At 62.8% G+C, this 17,469-nt stretch overlaps 2 protein-coding genes across 3 annotated transcripts; both read right to left on the bottom strand.

Annotated features, from left to right (window-relative positions):
* Positions 1-54: 54 nt before the first annotated feature.
* On the bottom strand, positions 55-5,025 carry SHMT2 (serine hydroxymethyltransferase 2). 2 transcript variants are annotated; one of them, XM_026001891.2, is made up of 12 exons: positions 4,851-5,025; positions 3,679-3,879; positions 3,095-3,174; positions 2,741-2,941; positions 2,364-2,445; positions 2,110-2,232; positions 1,854-1,993; positions 1,351-1,516; positions 1,055-1,154; positions 813-968; positions 624-731; positions 55-517 (listed from the first exon to the last, which is right to left on the bottom strand). In XM_026001891.2, the coding sequence occupies exons 1-12, from the start codon at positions 4,881-4,883 to the stop codon at positions 390-392; spliced, it is 1,518 nt and encodes a 505-aa protein (XP_025857676.1). In that variant the 5' UTR covers positions 4,884-5,025; the 3' UTR covers positions 55-389. The 2 variants fall into 2 exon arrangements, with proteins under 2 accessions (XP_025857676.1, XP_072597915.1); XM_072741814.1 differs by lacking the exon at positions 1,854-1,993 and adding an exon at positions 1,592-1,797.
* A 3,456-nt stretch (positions 5,026-8,481) lies between these two features.
* Positions 8,482-17,371, bottom strand: NXPH4 (neurexophilin 4). Its single transcript, XM_026001894.2, has 2 exons — positions 17,082-17,371; positions 8,482-9,793 (listed from the first exon to the last, which is right to left on the bottom strand). The coding sequence occupies exons 1-2, from the start codon at positions 17,136-17,138 to the stop codon at positions 8,942-8,944; spliced, it is 909 nt and encodes a 302-aa protein (XP_025857679.1). The 5' UTR covers positions 17,139-17,371; the 3' UTR covers positions 8,482-8,941.
* Between the last annotated feature and the right edge of the window lie 98 nt (positions 17,372-17,469).

Below are 17,469 nucleotides of genomic sequence, written 5' to 3'. Positions count from 1 at the left end.
GACACGCCACCACCTGGCCCAGGGGACCCCTCCTGCAGTAAAAGGAGAGATCCAGGCAGGGTAGCAGTTTATTAGATAAAAACAGAAAGGTGGGTGCCTACTCGCCCCTTCCTCGGGCTCACAGGGGCAACTGCCCTCTCCCCAGGTAAGAGCAAGGAATCTATAACACTGAGATAATGGGAGAGTTCAGGGCAGAAAGCCCCAGGCCTCCTTCTTCTAAGTCTAGTTACGGAAAGAAATCTCAGCTACAGAGTCCAGGATACAGCTGGGTTTCCCTAAGTAAGAGCCCTCCCCTCCTCTGGCAAAAAATTGAAACCGTCGCTCCCCTCCATTGGTCCCAGGAGACAGAGAATAAACTCCAGTCTGTGGGCCCCACCTCCCAAGTGCCCTCAGCGCTCATCAAAACCAGGCATGGGGAAGGCCCTGGCAAACTGCTCCACTCGCTGCCTGAGGTCGGCCAGCCGATGACTTGTTTCTGAGTCCTTGAGCAGGAAAGATTTGAAATCCTGAAGTTTGGCTGGAGGGGGTGAGGCAACACAAGGTCAGAACTCCAGGGAAGGCAGTCAGGCCGGCCAGGGGGAGGGGCACAGAGTGAGCTCAGGGAGGGCCTTGCCCCAACTCACCGGTCTTGTTCTTCACCTCCAAGCCGATTTGGACACCTTCATCTATAAAGTCCACGACCCTCCGGAAGTCATCCTCACGGAACTGTCGAGAGGTCAAGGCTGGGGCCCCTGGGAGGGAGGCAGACGAGGATCAGTCCAGTCCGAGCCCACCTGGCAGCCATCCTTCCTTCCGCAAACCCCAGGTCTCACCAAGCCGCAGGCCCCCAGGTGTGATGGCGCTTCGGTCCCCAGGACAGGTGTTCTTGTTGGCTGTGATGGATACCAGTTCCAGCACCCGCTCAGCCCGAGCTCCGTCCAGGCCCTTGGGCCGCAGGTCCACTAGCACTAGGTGGTTGTCGGTGCCACCTAGGGGGAGGGACAGTGAGCCGGGAAGGGGGGCTCCGGGCCTCGGCCTGAGGCTGCAGAGGCTCTCACCCACCCCCCTGGCTCACCAGACACGAGCGAGTAGCCTCGCTCTAGCAGGGCATCGGCCATGGCCCGAGCATTCTTTAGAACCTGCAGGGCGTACTCCCGGAATATGGGGGTGCAGGCCTGGAGATGAGACAGTAGCATCATGACCCCAAGCGCCACCTCCTGCTGCCCTTCCACTTCCAGTGTAGTTGGGACTCCAGCCTTGACCCCACCCCGAGCTTCCCTTTTATCAGCTCCAATTCATTCAGCAAGGAGCCCGGCTAAGCCTCCAGGCCAACTGCCTCTCCCCCACCCCGAGGAGAGTAGGCTCCCCAACCTGCTTTAGGGCCACAGCCACGGCAGCAATGGCATGGTTGTGGGGCCCGCCCTGCAGGGATGGGAACACAGCAAAGTTGATTCGGTCCTCAAACGTGTAAGGGATCTCCCGGCCAGTCTTGGGGTCCATAGCCCGCGTCCCCTTGCGGTAGAAGATGAGTCCTGACCTATGGGGAAAGCAGGTGATCAGAATCTAAGCGGAGAAGAAAGGACGAGGAATGGTGAAAGCAGAGAAGGCTGACCTGGGTCCCCGTGCTGAGTCTACTTCAGTTGGGCTGGTGTGCGGGACTCCAGTGGTCAAGGAGAGCAGCCCTTCAGCCCCACCCCCAAATCCCCTAGCAGGGAACTGCACCACGGGCAAGACAAGGAGAGTCATCACAGACTGGGCCAAAGTCTTCAGGGTTTCAGGTGGGAATAAACTCCTCTCAGATGCAGCCCAACCACGCCCCTGGAATAGGGCGTGAAGGAAGAGAAAGATAAGGCCTGACCTCAGGGAAGCCTGACCTGGCCCCTCGAAGGGTCTTGTGAGTGGTGGTGGTGACAACATCCGCATGCTTGAAAGGTGAGGGGATCACCTTGGCAGCCACCAGGCCACTGATGTGGGCCATGTCTGCCAGCAGGTGTGCCTTGACCTCATCACACACCTGGGCAGGTACAGAGACAGGCCTTAGCCTGGGGAGGCCTCCCCAAGGCTGCCCCCCCTCCCAGAATCTCCCCACTACCCCCTGGGAAGTGGCTGGTACGCCAGCCCTCCACCAACCTCTCTCATGCGGGCATAGTCAATGAGGCGAGCATAGGCGCTGGTACCAGCTATAATGAGCCGCGGCCGGAAAAGTCGAGCGGTCAGTGCCAGCTGGTCATAGTCGATGAGGCCGGTTTTAGGCTGCATGGACAAACCAAAAAGCTGAAGCCCTGAGAAGGAAGCAGGACAGCTCCCTCTCCTCCCCGACTCCGGCCCAGGACTCCAGCCCCTCACCTTCCCCAGCACAGCGCCAGCAGAGCCCCAGCACTCACATTCAGCTTGTAGGGCATGGACTCAAAGAAGATGGACGTGGCTGAGACCCGCTTGACATCAGACATGTAGCCATGGGTAAGACTGAGAGGGGTAAGAGAGCTTCAGAAACGAGTAACGCCCGGAGTGAACCACACCCCTCCCGCCCAGCTCCGACGCCTCTGTCCCTAGAACACTGGCCCTGGTATGCACCACCCACACGCCAGGTCTGTTGCACGATGAGCACTGGTTACTGGTGGCTTCTCTTCCTCATCCACTGATATGCAGGGCAGGGAGATGCCTGCATGGGCCATCCGTGTGGCACACGGTGGTGTTCGGGAACAACTCTTGTCCCATGCCCATCCTGTCCACCAAGCCCATCACCCACCCCGGTACTCACTGGCCCCCATCGGGCAAGTCTAGCCCCATGATTCGGTCATGAGGCTGCAGGAGGGCTGTGTAGGCGGCCAGATTAGCGGGAGAGCCTGAGTAGGGCTGGACGTTGACTCCCCACTGTGCAGGATCCAGGTCAAAGGCCTCCAGGGCTCTGCGCTGACACAGCAGCTCAATCTCATCCACTACCTCGGCTCCTCCATAGTATCTGCCATGAGATGGGGGTTTATCAGGGCACCCGGAGAGGGTCCGAGTATCCTCAGCAACCAGCGGCAAAGGGCTGGGAAGGCCACTCCTCTATCCACACTGGGGGCACGCCCATCAGGGATGGCCTCCCAGCCCTCTGGTACCTAGCCCTCACCTCTTGCCAGGATAACCCTCCGAGTACTTGTTGTTCAGACAGGACCCCAGGGCCTCCAGCGCAGCTCGGCTGCAGAAGTTCTGGGGTGAGGGGTGGGGGGTAATGTCAGAAGGTATTGAGCCCTCTTCCCTGGAGCCTCCCATAGCCCCTTCCTGCCAGAACCCCAGGCTGCAGGGAGGAAGGAGCTGGGCTCCACTGAGAGCTGTTTGCTCATTCAGCATTCCTTGTCGGGCCTGAAGAAAGGCCAGAGGAAGCATCCTGAGACACCTAGCTGCCGTGATAGGTGTCCCCAGCAAGGCCACCGGTCCACTCGAACCGATGCTTCCAGGCCCCTCTTTCCTCTCAGGAAGGGGAAGGGGCCAGACTAGACTAGAAGGACTCCGGACAGCTTTGGAAGCTCTCTAATGTCCCCACCCAATAATCCAGACTGGCCCTGCCTGTTCTTCAGTAAAGAAAAGAAGGAGATAAGGCCCAGCAGGAAGGCCCTGAGTCCGACAGGGAAATCTGGAGAAACCTCAGTATGATGACCTGTTATCTCCTGCACCCACTGTGGCCTATGCCTGGGCCCTCTCCCCAAGCCCCACCTCTGAGGCAATGAGCTCCAGGCCACGACACTGCCTGTCCTTCTCCCTCTGCAGCAGCTCCCACATCTCAGGATCACTGTCTGACAGACTCTCCTGGCCCGTCCAGCCCCTGCTCGCCGCTTCTCTGGTCTGGGCCTGGGCCACCTCGCTGTGCTGGCACCGGGAGGCCACCCTGACCAGCCGCCCACATCTCTGCAGAGGCTAGGAGAGGAAACACCAGAGTCAGATAAAAAGCATCCAAAGAGTCGCCCAACAACCCTCAGCCATGCTTATCAGGCTTTCTGGCTCCAAACCTCACAGCCAGTGGTCCAGCCAGCCTTTCCAATTCTCACCACCCCCGCCTCCACCTTCAAAAAGCCAGTTCTAGAGCCAAGGCTGAGATCAATGTCCAGGGGGTGGTTCTGATTTGGTCCATTTATTTCACCTCAGAATTTCCCTCCACCTCGACCCATGAACCACTCTGCAACCACGGGGCAAACTTTGTCCTCTAGAAGCCTATGTCTCTGGAGCTCAGGGGCAATCCACCAAGGTTCCAGAACCTCCCCAACCCACAGGAACCAAAGGGTCCCCTGCAGGGCCTCCGTGGCAGTCAGGGGGTTGGAGCTGAGCTAGCAAGGACTCAGGCGGCAGACAGCAGACGTGGTTTCCAGAGCAAGAGGTGGCGGAGCGGACCTTTAGCGGCCTCTGGGGGAAGGGGTTTGGTGGTGGCGGGAGCCTTCAGGCAGGGAAGCCAAAACCAACTTCCCGCCCTCTGTGCCCCGACCCGTCCCGTCCGTCAGTCCGCAGCGCCAAGGAACCCCTGATGTAAGCAGCGGGGACGGGTTGCATCATCTGCACGGCTCGGGGCTGGCTGGACGGGCTCAGCCCCCCGGTCCAGGGGCCCCGCTCGCTCCCCGGGGTCTGCGGGGCATCTGGGCGCTCCTCTCCCCCAACGCCACGTGAAGGAGGCGGTCGCAGGCCCCGGGGCGCCGGGTCGCCGGGACGCGGAGGGGCCCCAGGGCTCCCCGGGCACCGGGAGGGGCTTCCCGAAGACTGCCGAGCTGCACGCCCGTCCCGGGGGACCAAAACCACGTGCGCGAAGCCGGGGGCACCCCGGGGCTGGTGAATGGGAACCGGGGTCGGAGGGGAGCTCGCGTTCTATTGGCCCCCGGTCTCCGGAGCCCCATTCTTACCCGAGTGGCCCAAAGCAAAGAGAAGGGCAGCATCGCAGCCCAGGTCGCGGGAGGTCCGGCCGCCAAGTCCGGCCGGGGTAGCGGGGTAGGAAGCCGCCTGACCCGACAGCGCGTGCGCGAGAACGGCCCCGGGCAGCCACCGGATCAAAGGGAGGGGCCTACGCATGCGTGCAGTGGCCCCTTGAGGGTCTCTTGGGAGTTGTAGTTCCCCGCCGCCGCCCCCCCCCCCCCCGCCCGCCCCGCGGGGTTCCCCATCTGTAGCCCACGGTCAGAGGCTCTCCCCTGAAAGAAAAGAGATCCGGTGCCGTACCACCGCCTCATTGTCCTCAAGCTCAGTGGGTTTTTTTTTCCATAGTCCAGACAACAGCCCTTTATTGGGTGCCTAATGAAAACCTAGCATTATTAGGCTTTTTGAAAATATGAAGACTCCTCTTGGAGCTTGTGCGCCATAGTGCACTGGAGAGCACCTGGCTCAGAAGGTGAGACTTGAGTTCAAGTTCCACCTCTGGGACAAACTAGCAAATTAGCCTATCTGGCCCTCACCTGTGATTCAAAAATAACATGTAGTGAGGATTAAGTGAGTCTGTATGTAAACATGGTCTGGGATGGATCACCTTCCCCTCATCCTCTGACCTGCCTCCTCCATGGTTGTCTTCTCCTCCTGGGACACCCCGGAGCTGAGTGAGGTGTCCCTGCCTATTGCTGCACTTGTTGAATTTTGCTACCTGTTCACCTCCTGCTACTCCAGCAGTCAGCGAGCTCTCTTATATCCCTGGGGCTCTAGATCCTTGGGTCCGGAAAGGATCTTCATTTTAGTCTGACTTTGTCGGGACTCATTGGCCCCTCTAGAAGTAGATCCCCAAAGCTGGGTATCGGAATTGGCTGGGAAATGTAATATAAACATGAATGTGAGGAGGCTTCTCTTCTAATACAATGGATAAGAAGACATTTGCCCACTCGTGGTGACAGTGAAACTTCTCCTCAGTGATTCTATATATTTTTTAAGATTTTATTTATTTATTCATGAGAGACACACAGAGAGATACAGAGAGACAAAGAGACAGAGACACAGGCAGAGGGAGAAGCAGGCTCCATGCAGGGAGCCTGACATGGGACTCGATCCCGAGTCTCCAGGATCAGGCCCTGGGCTGAAGGCGGTGCTACACCACCGAGCCACCTGGGCTGCCCTGATTCTGTTTTTTTTTTTTTTTAAGATTTTATTTTATTTATTCATGAGAGACAAAGAGAGAGAGAGAAGCAGGCTCCATGCTGGGAGCCCGACATGGGACTCGATCCCAGGTCTCCAGGATCACACCCCACGTGAAAGCAGCGCTAAACCGCTGAGCCACCGGGGCTGCCCTGATTCTATGTTTTTAATAAGATTTTATTTATTTATTTGAGAAAGAGAGAGAGAACAAGCATGGAGGAGGGACAGAGGGAGAAAGGGAGAAGCAGACTCCCTGCTGAGGAGGGAGCCTGACTTGGGGCTTGACTCCAGAACACAGAGATCATGACTTGAGCCGAAGCCAGATGCTTAACCTACTGAGCCACCCAGGCATCCCTCCTCAGTGATTCTAGAGAAGCATTTCTCACTGTGATTTCTCAAGCAGTAATTTTTAAGAACCATTGCCTTACTTAGCAAAATTACATATTCATTCATTCACTCATTCAACAGACATGTTGAGCTTCTACTCTGTGCCAGACATGCCCTAGCCTTGGAGATGTAAGAATAAATCGCTGACTGCTGGGACATCAAGCAGTGATCAGGTAACAAAATGCAACAAGTGCAGTTATGGGCAGGGGCAACTCAGCTCCCAGATATCCAATGCCCCAGGGGGGCGGGGTGGGGGAGGAGAAGAGGATGGCTGCAGAGGCAGTTTGTGAGTCAGAGCAAGAGGAGAAGGGCCATCCATCACAAAACATGTTCACATGCAAAGTCTCATTTTTTTTTAGATTTTATTTATTTGAGAGTGAGAGAGAGCACGAGTAGGGGGGAAGGGTAGAGAGAGAAGCAGACTCCCTTCTGAGCAGGGAGCTTGATACAGGACTGGATCATAGGACCAAAGGCAGATGCTTGAGGGACTGAGCCACCCAGATACCCGCAATGTCTCATTTAACCTCCAGAATATGCTATTTTATTATTGCCTTACAGGCGAGGAAACTGAGGCCCAGATAGGCTAACTTGCTTATTCCAAATTTTCCCACTTGGGTCTCATACCAGGCCTCAGAAGTCCCTGCTTGGCTCTAACCTCCTTCCCTCCCACTCTAACCTCAGGTGTTCTGAGGTCCTTCCAGCAATAGGCCCTGGGTTCGGGTTCTTCTTCCTCCAATCTCTGACCTAGAACCACCTCTGCCTCCTTCTTCCTTTCAGCTTGATCTTGTTATTCAGCCACCCACCTACCCACCCATCTATCCATCCATCCATCCATCCATCCATCCATCCATCCATCACTTATTTTCCCCTCACTGACTTTTCAGTCCCACGCATGTCTGGGTCAGACTCACCTGTGACTCAGTTTCCCGATGGAACCAGTGAGCAGTCCTCCGGAGAGTACTGCACTCTGAGTCGGCATCTTGGCCCAGAACTCAAGGAGAAGAAAGGCAGACCGCGAGGTGTCGAGGCGTCGTTCGGTGCCTCAGCTTGTCCCTACCCCCTCCGTCGCCCCAGTCGGGGTCCCCAGGGGAGGGGGGCGGCTGAGCCTGAGAACTGCTAATGAAGCCGCAGCCAATTAACGCCCGGGCCGGGCTTGGGGGCGGATAAAATTAGCCGCGGCGGCGGCAGGAGGGAGCTGGCGGCGGGGGCGGGCGGGCAGCTGGCTGCAGGGGCTGCAGGGGCCGCGGCGGCGGCGAGCGGCGGCCGCTCCAAACTCGCGCCCGTCCCTCCCCCACCCGCTCGGGCCTGGCCCCCTCCCTCCCTCGCGCAGCCGTCTGCAAACTCAGCGCCCACGAAATTAGGAAGGAAAAGGAAGATCGATGACTCCAGATGCCGCAAACACCGTTCCCCTCCCCCACCGCCGCCTCCCGCCAGCCCCTCGTTGCTTAGCAGGTTGTCAGCGCTCGGCCCACGCCGTCCCTGCAGCTCCATCCCGTTTCGAGGCCCTGTGCCTCTTCCCCTGGCCGTCCCGGCGGCCGCGCGGGCCCCTCCGGCCTCGTCCCCACGGGGTCAGCCGCAGCCGCGCCCGCCCGCCCGCGCGCCGGGGACGAGGGCCCCACGCGGCCAGCGCCCCCCCTCCCCGAGGCGCCCGCACCTCCGTCTGGCTGGGTCTCGAGGACCTCGGGTGCCAGCGCCGCCAGGGCTTGCCTCAGTGTCCGCCGGCCGCCGGGGAGGAGGCCCGGCCAGGTCTCTGCCACCCGTAACCCCGCCCCCCCACGCCCCCGTCCCTACAAAGGTCTCTCACGCAGACACATATTGGATTTCACTTTATTTTGTTCCCTTTCCCGTCTGTTTTGGCGTAGAAAAAATATCACCAAGAGGAAGCAGCCGGAAAGGGGCGGGGGGGGGGGGGGGGCAGGACTGCAGGGAGGGGGGATGGGGGGCGGGCAGAGGACCCTGGAGCTCTGCTCCCGCCACCTTAATTAGGGTTTGGGGCGAGGCGGACAGGCATACCGCAGGCGGAAGGGGCTGGGGACAGGCCGCAATTATAGGCCTAAGAGTCTTCAGATGGGGACAGGGTGGCACGGGAGGACGAGCGCCTGGGGGTCAGAAAGGGTTCGAGGAGGGTGTCAGGCCAGGCGGCATCAAGGGAGCGGACAAAGGGAACGTCCAGCCCGGCGCCTGGGGCAGGAGGGGACCCAAAGCACACGCCGGGGACGCTGGGACCGCCCCAAGCCCCGCCCACTCTAGGCCTGCGCGCCGCCTCTCACTTGGGGGGGCCTCGCGGGGGTACCTCTCCCCCGCCGGGCCCCCGCCTCGCGGGCGCTCCCCATTAGGGAAAGGGCGGGACCGACGCCGACTGACGGTCCCGGGAGGGCTGTTCCCGCCGCCCTCGGAAGGGAGGGGGTGGGCGCGGCCACGGGAGCTGCGGGCACAGGGAGGGGCCCCACGTGGGAACGAGGCGGGAAGCTTAGGGCCCAGGCGAGGGCGCGGCGCGCTACCCGAAGTAGGGGTGCTCGCTCTGGAAGTTATAGTCTGGGCACACCTTCTGCACCAGTTTGTAGTCAAAGCTGAGGAAGGAGACGAAGATGCAGATGACTTTGAAGGGCTTGGCGCAGAGCCAGGCGGCCTGGCTCTGCGTGTGCTCGGTGAAGCACACCTGCGAGGGGTCGTACAGGCACGGGCGGTGCTTGCGCGCACGGTTGGTCTTCTCATACTCCACGTGGCAGTTGAAGGCGCGGGACTCCTTGGCCGCCGGCACTCCCAGCGCGCCCCCGAAGGGGCCGGCCAGCGCGCCCCCCAGGGCCCCCCCCAGCCCGGGCCCCGCGGCCGCGATCCCCAGCGGGGGCCCCAGCCCGGGGAGCACCCCGCCCAGGGCCAGCGTAGACTGCAGCGGGTGGGGCGCGGGCCCCGGGAGCCAGACGCCCCCGAACTCGACGCGCTTGGAGGGCGGCACGATGCTGACGCTGAGGTTGCCCAGGCTGGACGAGTTGTGGCGGAAGTACACGCTGAAGGTGCCGTTCACGTGGTCCACGATCTTGCCGGTCACCAGCAGCGAGAACTTGAGGGTGTGCACCCGGAAGTAGAAGTCCCCCCAGCCGAAGATCTTCTTGGCTCGGGCCGCCTTGACCGACGGCTTCCTCTTGGTGCGCGCCGCGGGCAGCGCCCCCGCCCGGGCCGGCGCCCCGGTGTGATTAGCCGGCCAGGCCCAGCTCCAGGCGCGCGCGGCGCCCAGGCCGTGCGCCGCCCTGGGGCCCGGGAGCGGTTGGCCAGGGGCGCCCCCTCCGGCCGCGGGGCGCAGCTCCACGTACTGCGGCCTCCCGGACTCGGGGATCTGGGCACTGACGACCTGGGGACCAAGAAAGAGAGACGCTGGGGTGTCCTTGCCCCCGCCCCGGGCTGTCCGGGGGCCCCGCCCCCCGCCCCCGGCGCCGGGAGCCCGAAGGGAACGGGCAGTGGGTCAGAGCGCGGACTGGCGCGGGCCTGCAGCCTTCTCGGCTCTGTGCTCTTGGCCAAGTCACTGGCCCGTACTCAGCTTCTCCACCTGTCAAGTGACACCGAGAAGCCCTGTGTTCTCAGACCACTCCGATGAGAGCTGAGAAAGCCACGCAAAGCCTGCGTGCATGTGAGGAGGGAGAGGCGCCCGGGACCGTCTCCCCCCTGACCTGGAGCCCGGTTGGTTCTGAGGGATGGTGGACCAGGGGGAGCTGGGCGCGGGGAGCCAGCCGTCAGCTCCAGCAACACCCAGCGTGGAGGAGTGAAGCCCTCCCGACACCTCTGCAGAGGCTAAAGCCCCAGCCAGGCCTGGGCCTCCGCTGCCCTGTGGGGAGGGACCCGGGAAAGGGCCAGGCGGGCACCCCTCTCTGCCTCCAGCACCCTGCCTATGGGGGGCCGGAGAGCCGCCCCTGGCCGCCCTCCGCGAGCTGCTGGTCTCAGGTGGCCACCGATCTGGGAGACAGCGCGGGCTCCAGTACAAGATGGATCCAGAGGCGGGAGCGGCAGGGCCAGGCCCGGGCCATCAATTATCTGGGGCGGGTGGGGCGGGGTGGGGGGTGGCCGGGAGTGGAGGAGACGGGTGAGTGCCAGGAAAGAAATATGGAGATGGCGCTCCCGCGAGGGAGTGGGAGTCAGAGGAGCCGTGAGTGTCAGAGTGTGTCAGTCAGGCTGTTGGCTGCGGCTGTTAAGTGTGGCCCTTACCGCGTAGGTTCAGTTGCGGGGAGGGAGAACTGTGCACGGAGGCCGGGGTGGTTGTGTGTGTGTCTGTGTACCTGGAGTAATGGTGCATGTGGGAGCCTGTGTGCGTGTGCACGCTTACCATGCGTCTCAGTCTATGATTATGGCTGTGCGTGTCGGCCTGGAGTGGCTGTGCAGAGTGTGTGTGTGTGTGTGTGTGTGTGTGTATCAGTCTGAGGAGCCTCTGTGTGTGTGTGGGTCTGCTTGTGGGGCTGAGTGTCTGTTGTGTCCGCCTGCGATGGCTGTGTGTATATGCCTGGGTTTTAGATGGGCCTGGGTTGGCTGTGTGTGTGTGTTGATCCAAGTGAGGCTGTGTATCAGTTTGTGGTGGTTGTGACTGTGTGACTGGTGTCGTCGTATGCCTAGGTGGCTGTGTCTGGTTCTCTGGAGGTGTTACTTTTCCTGTGTGAGCTCTTGTCATCCGCTGTCCATGTGTCAGGCTCTCCCTCAAGGGTGTGTGTCAGTATAGCCACAAGGATAGAATGAGTTCAGCCTGTCCCCCGGGGTGCATCTGCGGGAGTTGTATATGAATGGTCCCTGGGGGGTTCCGCAGCGGCCTGCAGGCCGAGCTTGGGGGGGCTGCATAGAGAGGCCTGGCAGCATGGGTGCCCCCTCTGTTTGCACACGCCCTGTGTACACACCGAGCGCGAGGCCACAAGGGACAGGGATGCCAGAGTCAAGCTGCTAGGCTAGAACCTCCACCGCCTGGTCCCCATCCCCGCAGCACTGCGATCCCGGGTTATTAATGCCGCCGCCACCCGCTCGTCATACATATTTATCGACCCCCCTCATCCCCCTCCCGTCCATCCCTCCCTCCTCCCAGCTCAGGTGAGGGGGGCGGGGGTGGCGAGAGTGATTGACTCAGACAGGCTGCAGCTGGCAGCTAACTCCGGAGGGTGGGCCTGAGAGGGACGGTGGGGAGGATCCCAGGCCACCTGGGGGGGGGACGCAGAGGGGGAGGGGGGCCTGGCAGGCCTCGGAGGAGGTGGGCTTGGAGAGGGCGGGCCCTGGGCCTCGGAGAGGGCACTGGAGGAGGGCGTGCAAGAAGCTTCCAGGGAAAGTCAAGAAGGGGGAGTCATTTGAACTCTGACTCCTAATCTCACCCTTCTGGGGCCAGCACTGCCTTCCAGGGGCGTCCATCAGCCCCCAAGCACCTGCTCTTATGACCCCGGATGCCTCTGAGACCCCCTCCCAGTACACCCCAGCAGGGCCGGTTGCCCTGCACCCAGCCCAGGGCTCGGTCCAGTGACTCCTCTCAGGCAGGGGCTGAGAGAGGGAAGGAGGTTTGGCTCCTGGTGAGGGGTGCTGGGTGCCCCTCTGCCCCCCCCATCCCAGACAAATTGCTGTCTTCGCTTCTCCGATCCTGGCAAATCCCTGGGCTTTGGGCGCCGGCACCCCCCACTGGCTGCAGGAGACTGCCAAGATAAAAGGGAAGAGTTGGGGGGGCGGCCAAAGCGACCTTGGGGGGAGCTCGGACAGGGAGGGGTGAGAGTCTGTGAGGAAACGAGCCGAGAAATGGGAACATGGAATAAAATAAAAATCAAATCCTCCCTCTGGCTTCCTCGCTTGCATGCTCACTCTCCCTCTCTCGCGCTCCCTTTCACTGTTTTTCCATCTCTCTCTGTGACTCCTCTCAGTCCCTCACTGTGTCTCGAATTTTCTCCTTCCGTGATTGTTTTGCTCCCTGTTTCTGTCTGTCTCTCTTGGTTCTTTCCCTCTATCCTTCAGGCCGACTGTCTCCATCTGTAGGTGGGGTGGGAATGAGGGAAAACAGGGTGATGGAGGAGCCCCCCTACCCCAGATCCACGGTGCTGTCCCTCCCCCTCCCGACCGAGAGTGGGAGCGGGGTGTTGTCCGAGGAGGGGTCCCTCTCACTCCAGAGCTGGTTTAATTAAGCTAATTGGGCGCGGTGACATTTGCCGAGGGGAGAGGCTAGTCTGGCTGTCGGCTCAGGGGGCGGAGGTGCTTGGAGGCAGGCGGGGGTGGGGGCGTAGGTGGGGGGGTGCTCCTCCCCAGGCGCCTCGGGCCCAGGCAGGCGGGAGCCCAGCCAGGAGCGCTGTGCCCCCGAGGCAGTGAGCCCACGCAATGGAGGGGAGTTGAGGCTGCCTCTTGATGCTGAACAAACTCCACTGTGTGTGTGTGTGGGGGGGGGGGTTCGGATGGGACCGCGGGGAAAGGGGGAGGTTCGGGCTGTCGGCCCCCCAGCCGCATTGCAGGGTGCACCTCCCCGGGCCTCCAGACCGGTCCCTGGCTTCTCTCCGGCTGCCTGGGTCAGGCGGGGCCGCTGGGGGAAGGGAACCGCACCCCCGCCCGGGAGGGAACGGAGCTCCAGGCCTGGGCCCGGTTAGGGCAGGGGCCGGCGAATTAGGCCCTGGCACCTAGGGCCTGGGGGGGGCACCCAGACAGGGCGAGGAACCGGGCACAGGCATGGGGTAACGGCAGATCGGGGGTGGGTGGAGAGGACGGTCTGGGGTGCGGGCTGGGACGGAGGCGGAGGGGCCTGGGGCCTGGACTGCAGACGCAGGTCAATGGTGCAGAGAGAAGCCGGTATCGGGGAAGGCCCGGGAACAGGGCCGAGGAGGGGCTCCTCCCGAGGCCGGCGCTGGGCGGACGGGATGTCGGCGGGGCAGGCGCTGGGGGCCGAGAGGGCAGGGCTGGTGGGTGAGGGACGGGCCCTGGGGGGCCGGGCGGGGCCGAGATCGGGGTCGGAGGTGGGAGACGGGGAGGGGGAGCGGCCGGGGGCGGGAACAGACGTGGGGGAGGGGGCGTGGATCCCGGGCAGGAACCCGGCCGCGGGGGCTGCGGCCCGGGAGACGGGGTGGCAGCTGCGAGCCCGCGGGCGGCGGGGGGACGGACGGGGAGATGGGAGACGGGCCGAGGCAGGAGCTGAGGCCAGGTACCGGGATGAGTCGGAGCTCGAGGCCCGGCCGGACGCGCGGCGGGAGGGGGCGGGCAGGTGGCGGCGAGGACGCCTCCCTCCAGACCCCCGCATAGCGCGAGGGGGCGGGGCCGCCGGCGGGGCGGGCTCTGCCCTTGGGCCGGGCACCCCTCCCCCGGCCCGCCTCCCGCCTGCTCGAGGCCTGCAGCGCAGGGCTCACCGTTATCTGAATTTTGATTTTATTTTATTTTATTTTATTTCCCTGCTTCCCAGAGCCGGCGCGGTCCCCCCGGGAACGGCCGCCCCCCGCCCCGCGCCTCACTTTATTATTGCAATAAATGTGCCTATAAAGGCGCGGGCTCCGGGGCGCGGTGGGGGGGGGAGCCGCGGAGCGGGGATGTAATTTCCCGAAGCCGGAGCCGGAGGGGGAGTGGGCGGGGTGGAGGTGGAGGAGGGGTGGGGAGGGAGAGGGGAGACTCGCCAATTTCAAGCGCTCGCTGCTCCCCATTCGCACCCCGCACCCTGCGACTCCCCACCGCGCCCAGTGTGCTGGAGGCCCGGGACCCCTACCCATGACCCTGCCCTCTCTCGGTTACCCGGTCCCCTTCCTGGACCCCGCCCTTGTGGAGTTGCAGGGCTCTGTTCAAAGTTCCCCATCTCCTTGACAATGACTTCATCCCTGAGCCCTGGGATGCCCCCTCCACTTACCTGGGTGATCTCACCCCTTCCCAATGACCCCGCCTCTGACCCCAGTGATACTCCCTTACGTTGTTGCTGTCTCCCTATGACCTCACCTCTTCCCAGTCCTGGGTCTCCAATTCCTCCCCCCACCGAACCCCATGACCCTCTAACTCCTTTCCGCTGGGTACCTCTCTCATACATACAGGCTCTGGCCCAAGGGAGCCGGCACAGCGCCCCCCCCTTCTCCTGAGCCCCCAGCCCAGCTGCGGCCCCTGACTGCCCCCAAATCCCCGCCAAGGCTCTGGACCCTAGCCCAGGCTGCACGTGCCTAAGTGGCCCAAGCAGAGATTAGCTGGGGGGCTGGAGAGGGGTATGAGGCAGGAGACAGTGGCTAGTTGCAGGTCTGAGGCCCGCCAGCTCCAGGAGGCTCGCTTAGGCCTAATCCTTCCCTGAGGCAGGATGGAGCTGGAAGGTCCCACAGGGCCCCCGCCCCTGCCCTCCCCCAGCTAATTAGTAATTAGTGATTAGTGATTAGTGACTATTGATCGCCTGCTGCTTCTCCCAGTAGGCAGCCCCTTCGGCAAGGGGTGGGGAAGACGGAGACAGAGACAGGGAAAGGAAGTCAGAGACCTTATTAGAAAGATCCTGAAGAAGGTCTGCCCACGAGGCCACAGCCCCAGGGGCAGCCAGTCCAGGCCCAGGAGGAGGGGCAAGTGGGGGAGGGCAGGGTGTGTGTGGGGAGGCAGGGCTGTTAGCCTCAGACAATTAGGGTTTTCCAAAGAGCTCCCTCATCCTCTGTCCCCGACCAGCCTCCTACCGAGTCAGCACACTCCCAGCCCTGGCACTGAGATGGCCCTGAGTGCACACACACAGAAGCCACTTCAGATACATGAACACATCCTGAGATTCACAAGCCCATACTCACAGTCAGAGGCACTCAAAACCACAATGCACAGACACTCACAAATGCCAGAGACATACCTACAGGCAACACAGGCACCCCAGCACCCAGACGCCCCTGGAGACCTCCTGTGGGATATGGACAGGCATACTACTCACAAGTGCGCACAGGCACACAGAGATAGGCATTTGGACGCAGAGACACTTCCCTGCACACGCTCTGCCATGCAATTACACATATTTATACACCTTACCACAGTCCTTACACTGATGCTCCCCTCACACAAGCTGGACTAAATGGTAGATACACTCTCCCCCACTGACTCCATCCAACACGGAGGCGCACAGCTGCAGCTCACACACACTCAGATAGGTCCCCATCGCTCACATCCTCACGCTTACTCTCCTTCAAGTCTCCACCAGATGTTTCATTCCCCTTCAGGGGGCAAAGGAAATTAAACCAGATCTGTCCACAGGGGAGTTTATTTGATGGGGAGAGTGAAGAGGAGAGTGGGGAGGAAGTGTAAAGGAGGGGCAAGGCCGTAGCATCTTTACCTCGGCCCCCCAGGCCTTCACATACACAGGTGGGTCGTAGGGCCCAGCCCCCCCCCCTGCAGTACCCTAAGAGCAGAGCTGAGCAGCAAGTCCAAATGGAGCTCCTGCCCTGGGAACAGTTTTCATGGAGGGGGCCCCTCTGCCCCCATTCCAGCCCCTCAAGGTCACCAGGCGTGTTTGGGAGAATCAGGGAGCTCTATCACCAGCTTCACGAGGGCAGCCCCTACCCCGCTGGAGTTGCTGAGTTCGATTTGGCCGAGCAGGTGGGGTCCCAGTGTTGGCAGGGGAAGGTGGGGGGCCTACACCCCTTCCAGCTTCTGCAGGGGCTAGGGGCTGGGGGGGCAGGGAGTAGGGGTTTGGGAAGCTAGCTACCCGCCTGCCCCCAAGCTAGGTAGGTCACAGTTAGGGTGCAGGAAATGGAAAAGTCACTGGCAAGGAGGCGATGAAAGGAGACAGGGTCCAGGGCCTAGGCCCCCATTGTGGGACACACAGCAGGGCACAGATAGCTGCACTGTGAAGCAGGCGCTTGCACTCGCCCCTTCAAAGCCACCACCACACACCACCTAGCTTACACATGCACCCTGGACCTCAGCACTGGATGCGCAAGCCTGGGGGCCCCGGACACACGCATGCACGCCCGTGCACACGCTGACCCCGCTCCACCCCAGAACATCCGAGCACACCCTGTTCTGGAGTTGAAGCCTCCAAGTTGGGAGGGAGGCAGATGAAATCTGGGCCTCCTGCGCCTCGGTCCTCGCCCCAGCGCCTCAGGGAAGAGGCAACCCTGGGAGGGGGGAACAAGGAGAGCACAGGGAGAGAAACTCCCCTTCCAGACAGCCCCCCCCCCCCCAATCTGCTGGGCGCGAGAGGGGTGTGTCTGGGAGGTCTGTGCAGGGGAGGTGTCTCCGCGGGAAATGTGATGGGAGATGCAGCCAAGTTCGGCCGTGTCTGTGCGCGCGTGTGCGGGTCGTGTGTGCTCGGCACAGGGCGCCCCTGTGGCATTGTGACAAGTGCAGAGAAGAGAACCGGGCGGGCGGGTGGAGAGGTGGAAGGACAGACCGCCAGGAAGGGAGCGAGGTTGGCGCCGGGAGACGGCGAGGCTGACACCCCGCTGGCTTGTCTGTCTGTCTCGCACTCCCGCTCAGTCTGGCGCACTCGCGGGTCGGCTCCGTCCCCTCCCCCGCCGAGCCCGGAGCCAGATCCGAGTCGGGGCTCCACGCCGCTCCCCCCCGGGCCTCCATCAACTTGGGCTGGGAGAGCGCGCGTCCCGGGCCGGGGCGTCTGTCCGTCCGCGTCCCCCCGCCGCACAAAGTTGGGACGCCCGGCGCCCCCGCACTCTGGGACCTCGGCGTCCCGGACCCCGCTCCCGCTCCGGCCCGCGTGCGCTTACCTTCCTCAGGAGCCACGGACCCAGGAGCAGGAGAAGCCATTCCGGGAGCGGCCGCATCTTCCCGGCGGCGCGGGGCGGGGGACGGGTCCGGGGGCCGGAGCCGGGCCTGGGGCGAGGCCCGGGGCGCGCCGAGGGGCGGCTGCCGGCGCGGCGGGAGCGGGCGGCGCGGCCCGCGGACTGAGCGGGAGGCGCGGAGCCGGCGCTGGGGGCGGGGCGCGGGCGGGGGAGAAAGTTGGGTCGGACTCGGGCGGGCGGGGGCGGGGCTCCGCGTCGCTCCAATCCCGGCCGCGCCCCGCGCGCCCCCTCCCGCCCGGCCGGGGGCACCGAAGGTGACTTTCACCCCGACACGCCCCGGCCACGCCCCCGGCCCAGGTGCGGAGCGCGGGGG

This window comes from Vulpes vulpes, chromosome 16, assembly GCF_048418805.1.
Source record: "Vulpes vulpes isolate BD-2025 chromosome 16, VulVul3, whole genome shotgun sequence".
Taxonomy (NCBI): domain Eukaryota; kingdom Metazoa; phylum Chordata; class Mammalia; order Carnivora; family Canidae; genus Vulpes; species Vulpes vulpes.
The sequence above is the reverse complement of the archived record's forward strand: the minus strand, read 5'-3'. Positions and strand labels throughout refer to the sequence as shown.

Bases quoted from the DNA above. Each gene is read 5' to 3' on its own strand.
- SHMT2 (XM_072741814.1), bottom strand. From the start codon at position 4,883: ATGCTGCCCTTCTCTTTGCTTTGGGCCACTCGG. The intron at 2,446-2,740 runs GTGAGTACCGGG...TACCCCTCTCAG, and splicing joins GACTTGCCCGATGGGGGCCA to TCTTACCCATGGCTACATGT. The intron at 2,233-2,363 runs GTGAGTGCTGGG...TTGTCCATGCAG, and splicing joins CCATGCCCTACAAGCTGAAT to CCTAAAACCGGCCTCATCGA.
- NXPH4 (XM_026001894.2), bottom strand. From the start codon at position 17,138: ATGCGGCCGCTCCCGGAATGGCTTCTCCTGCTCCTGGGTCCGTGGCTC. The intron at 9,794-17,081 runs GTAAGCGCACGC...CTTGGTCCCCAG, and splicing joins GTCCGTGGCTCCTGAGGAAG to GTCGTCAGTGCCCAGATCCC.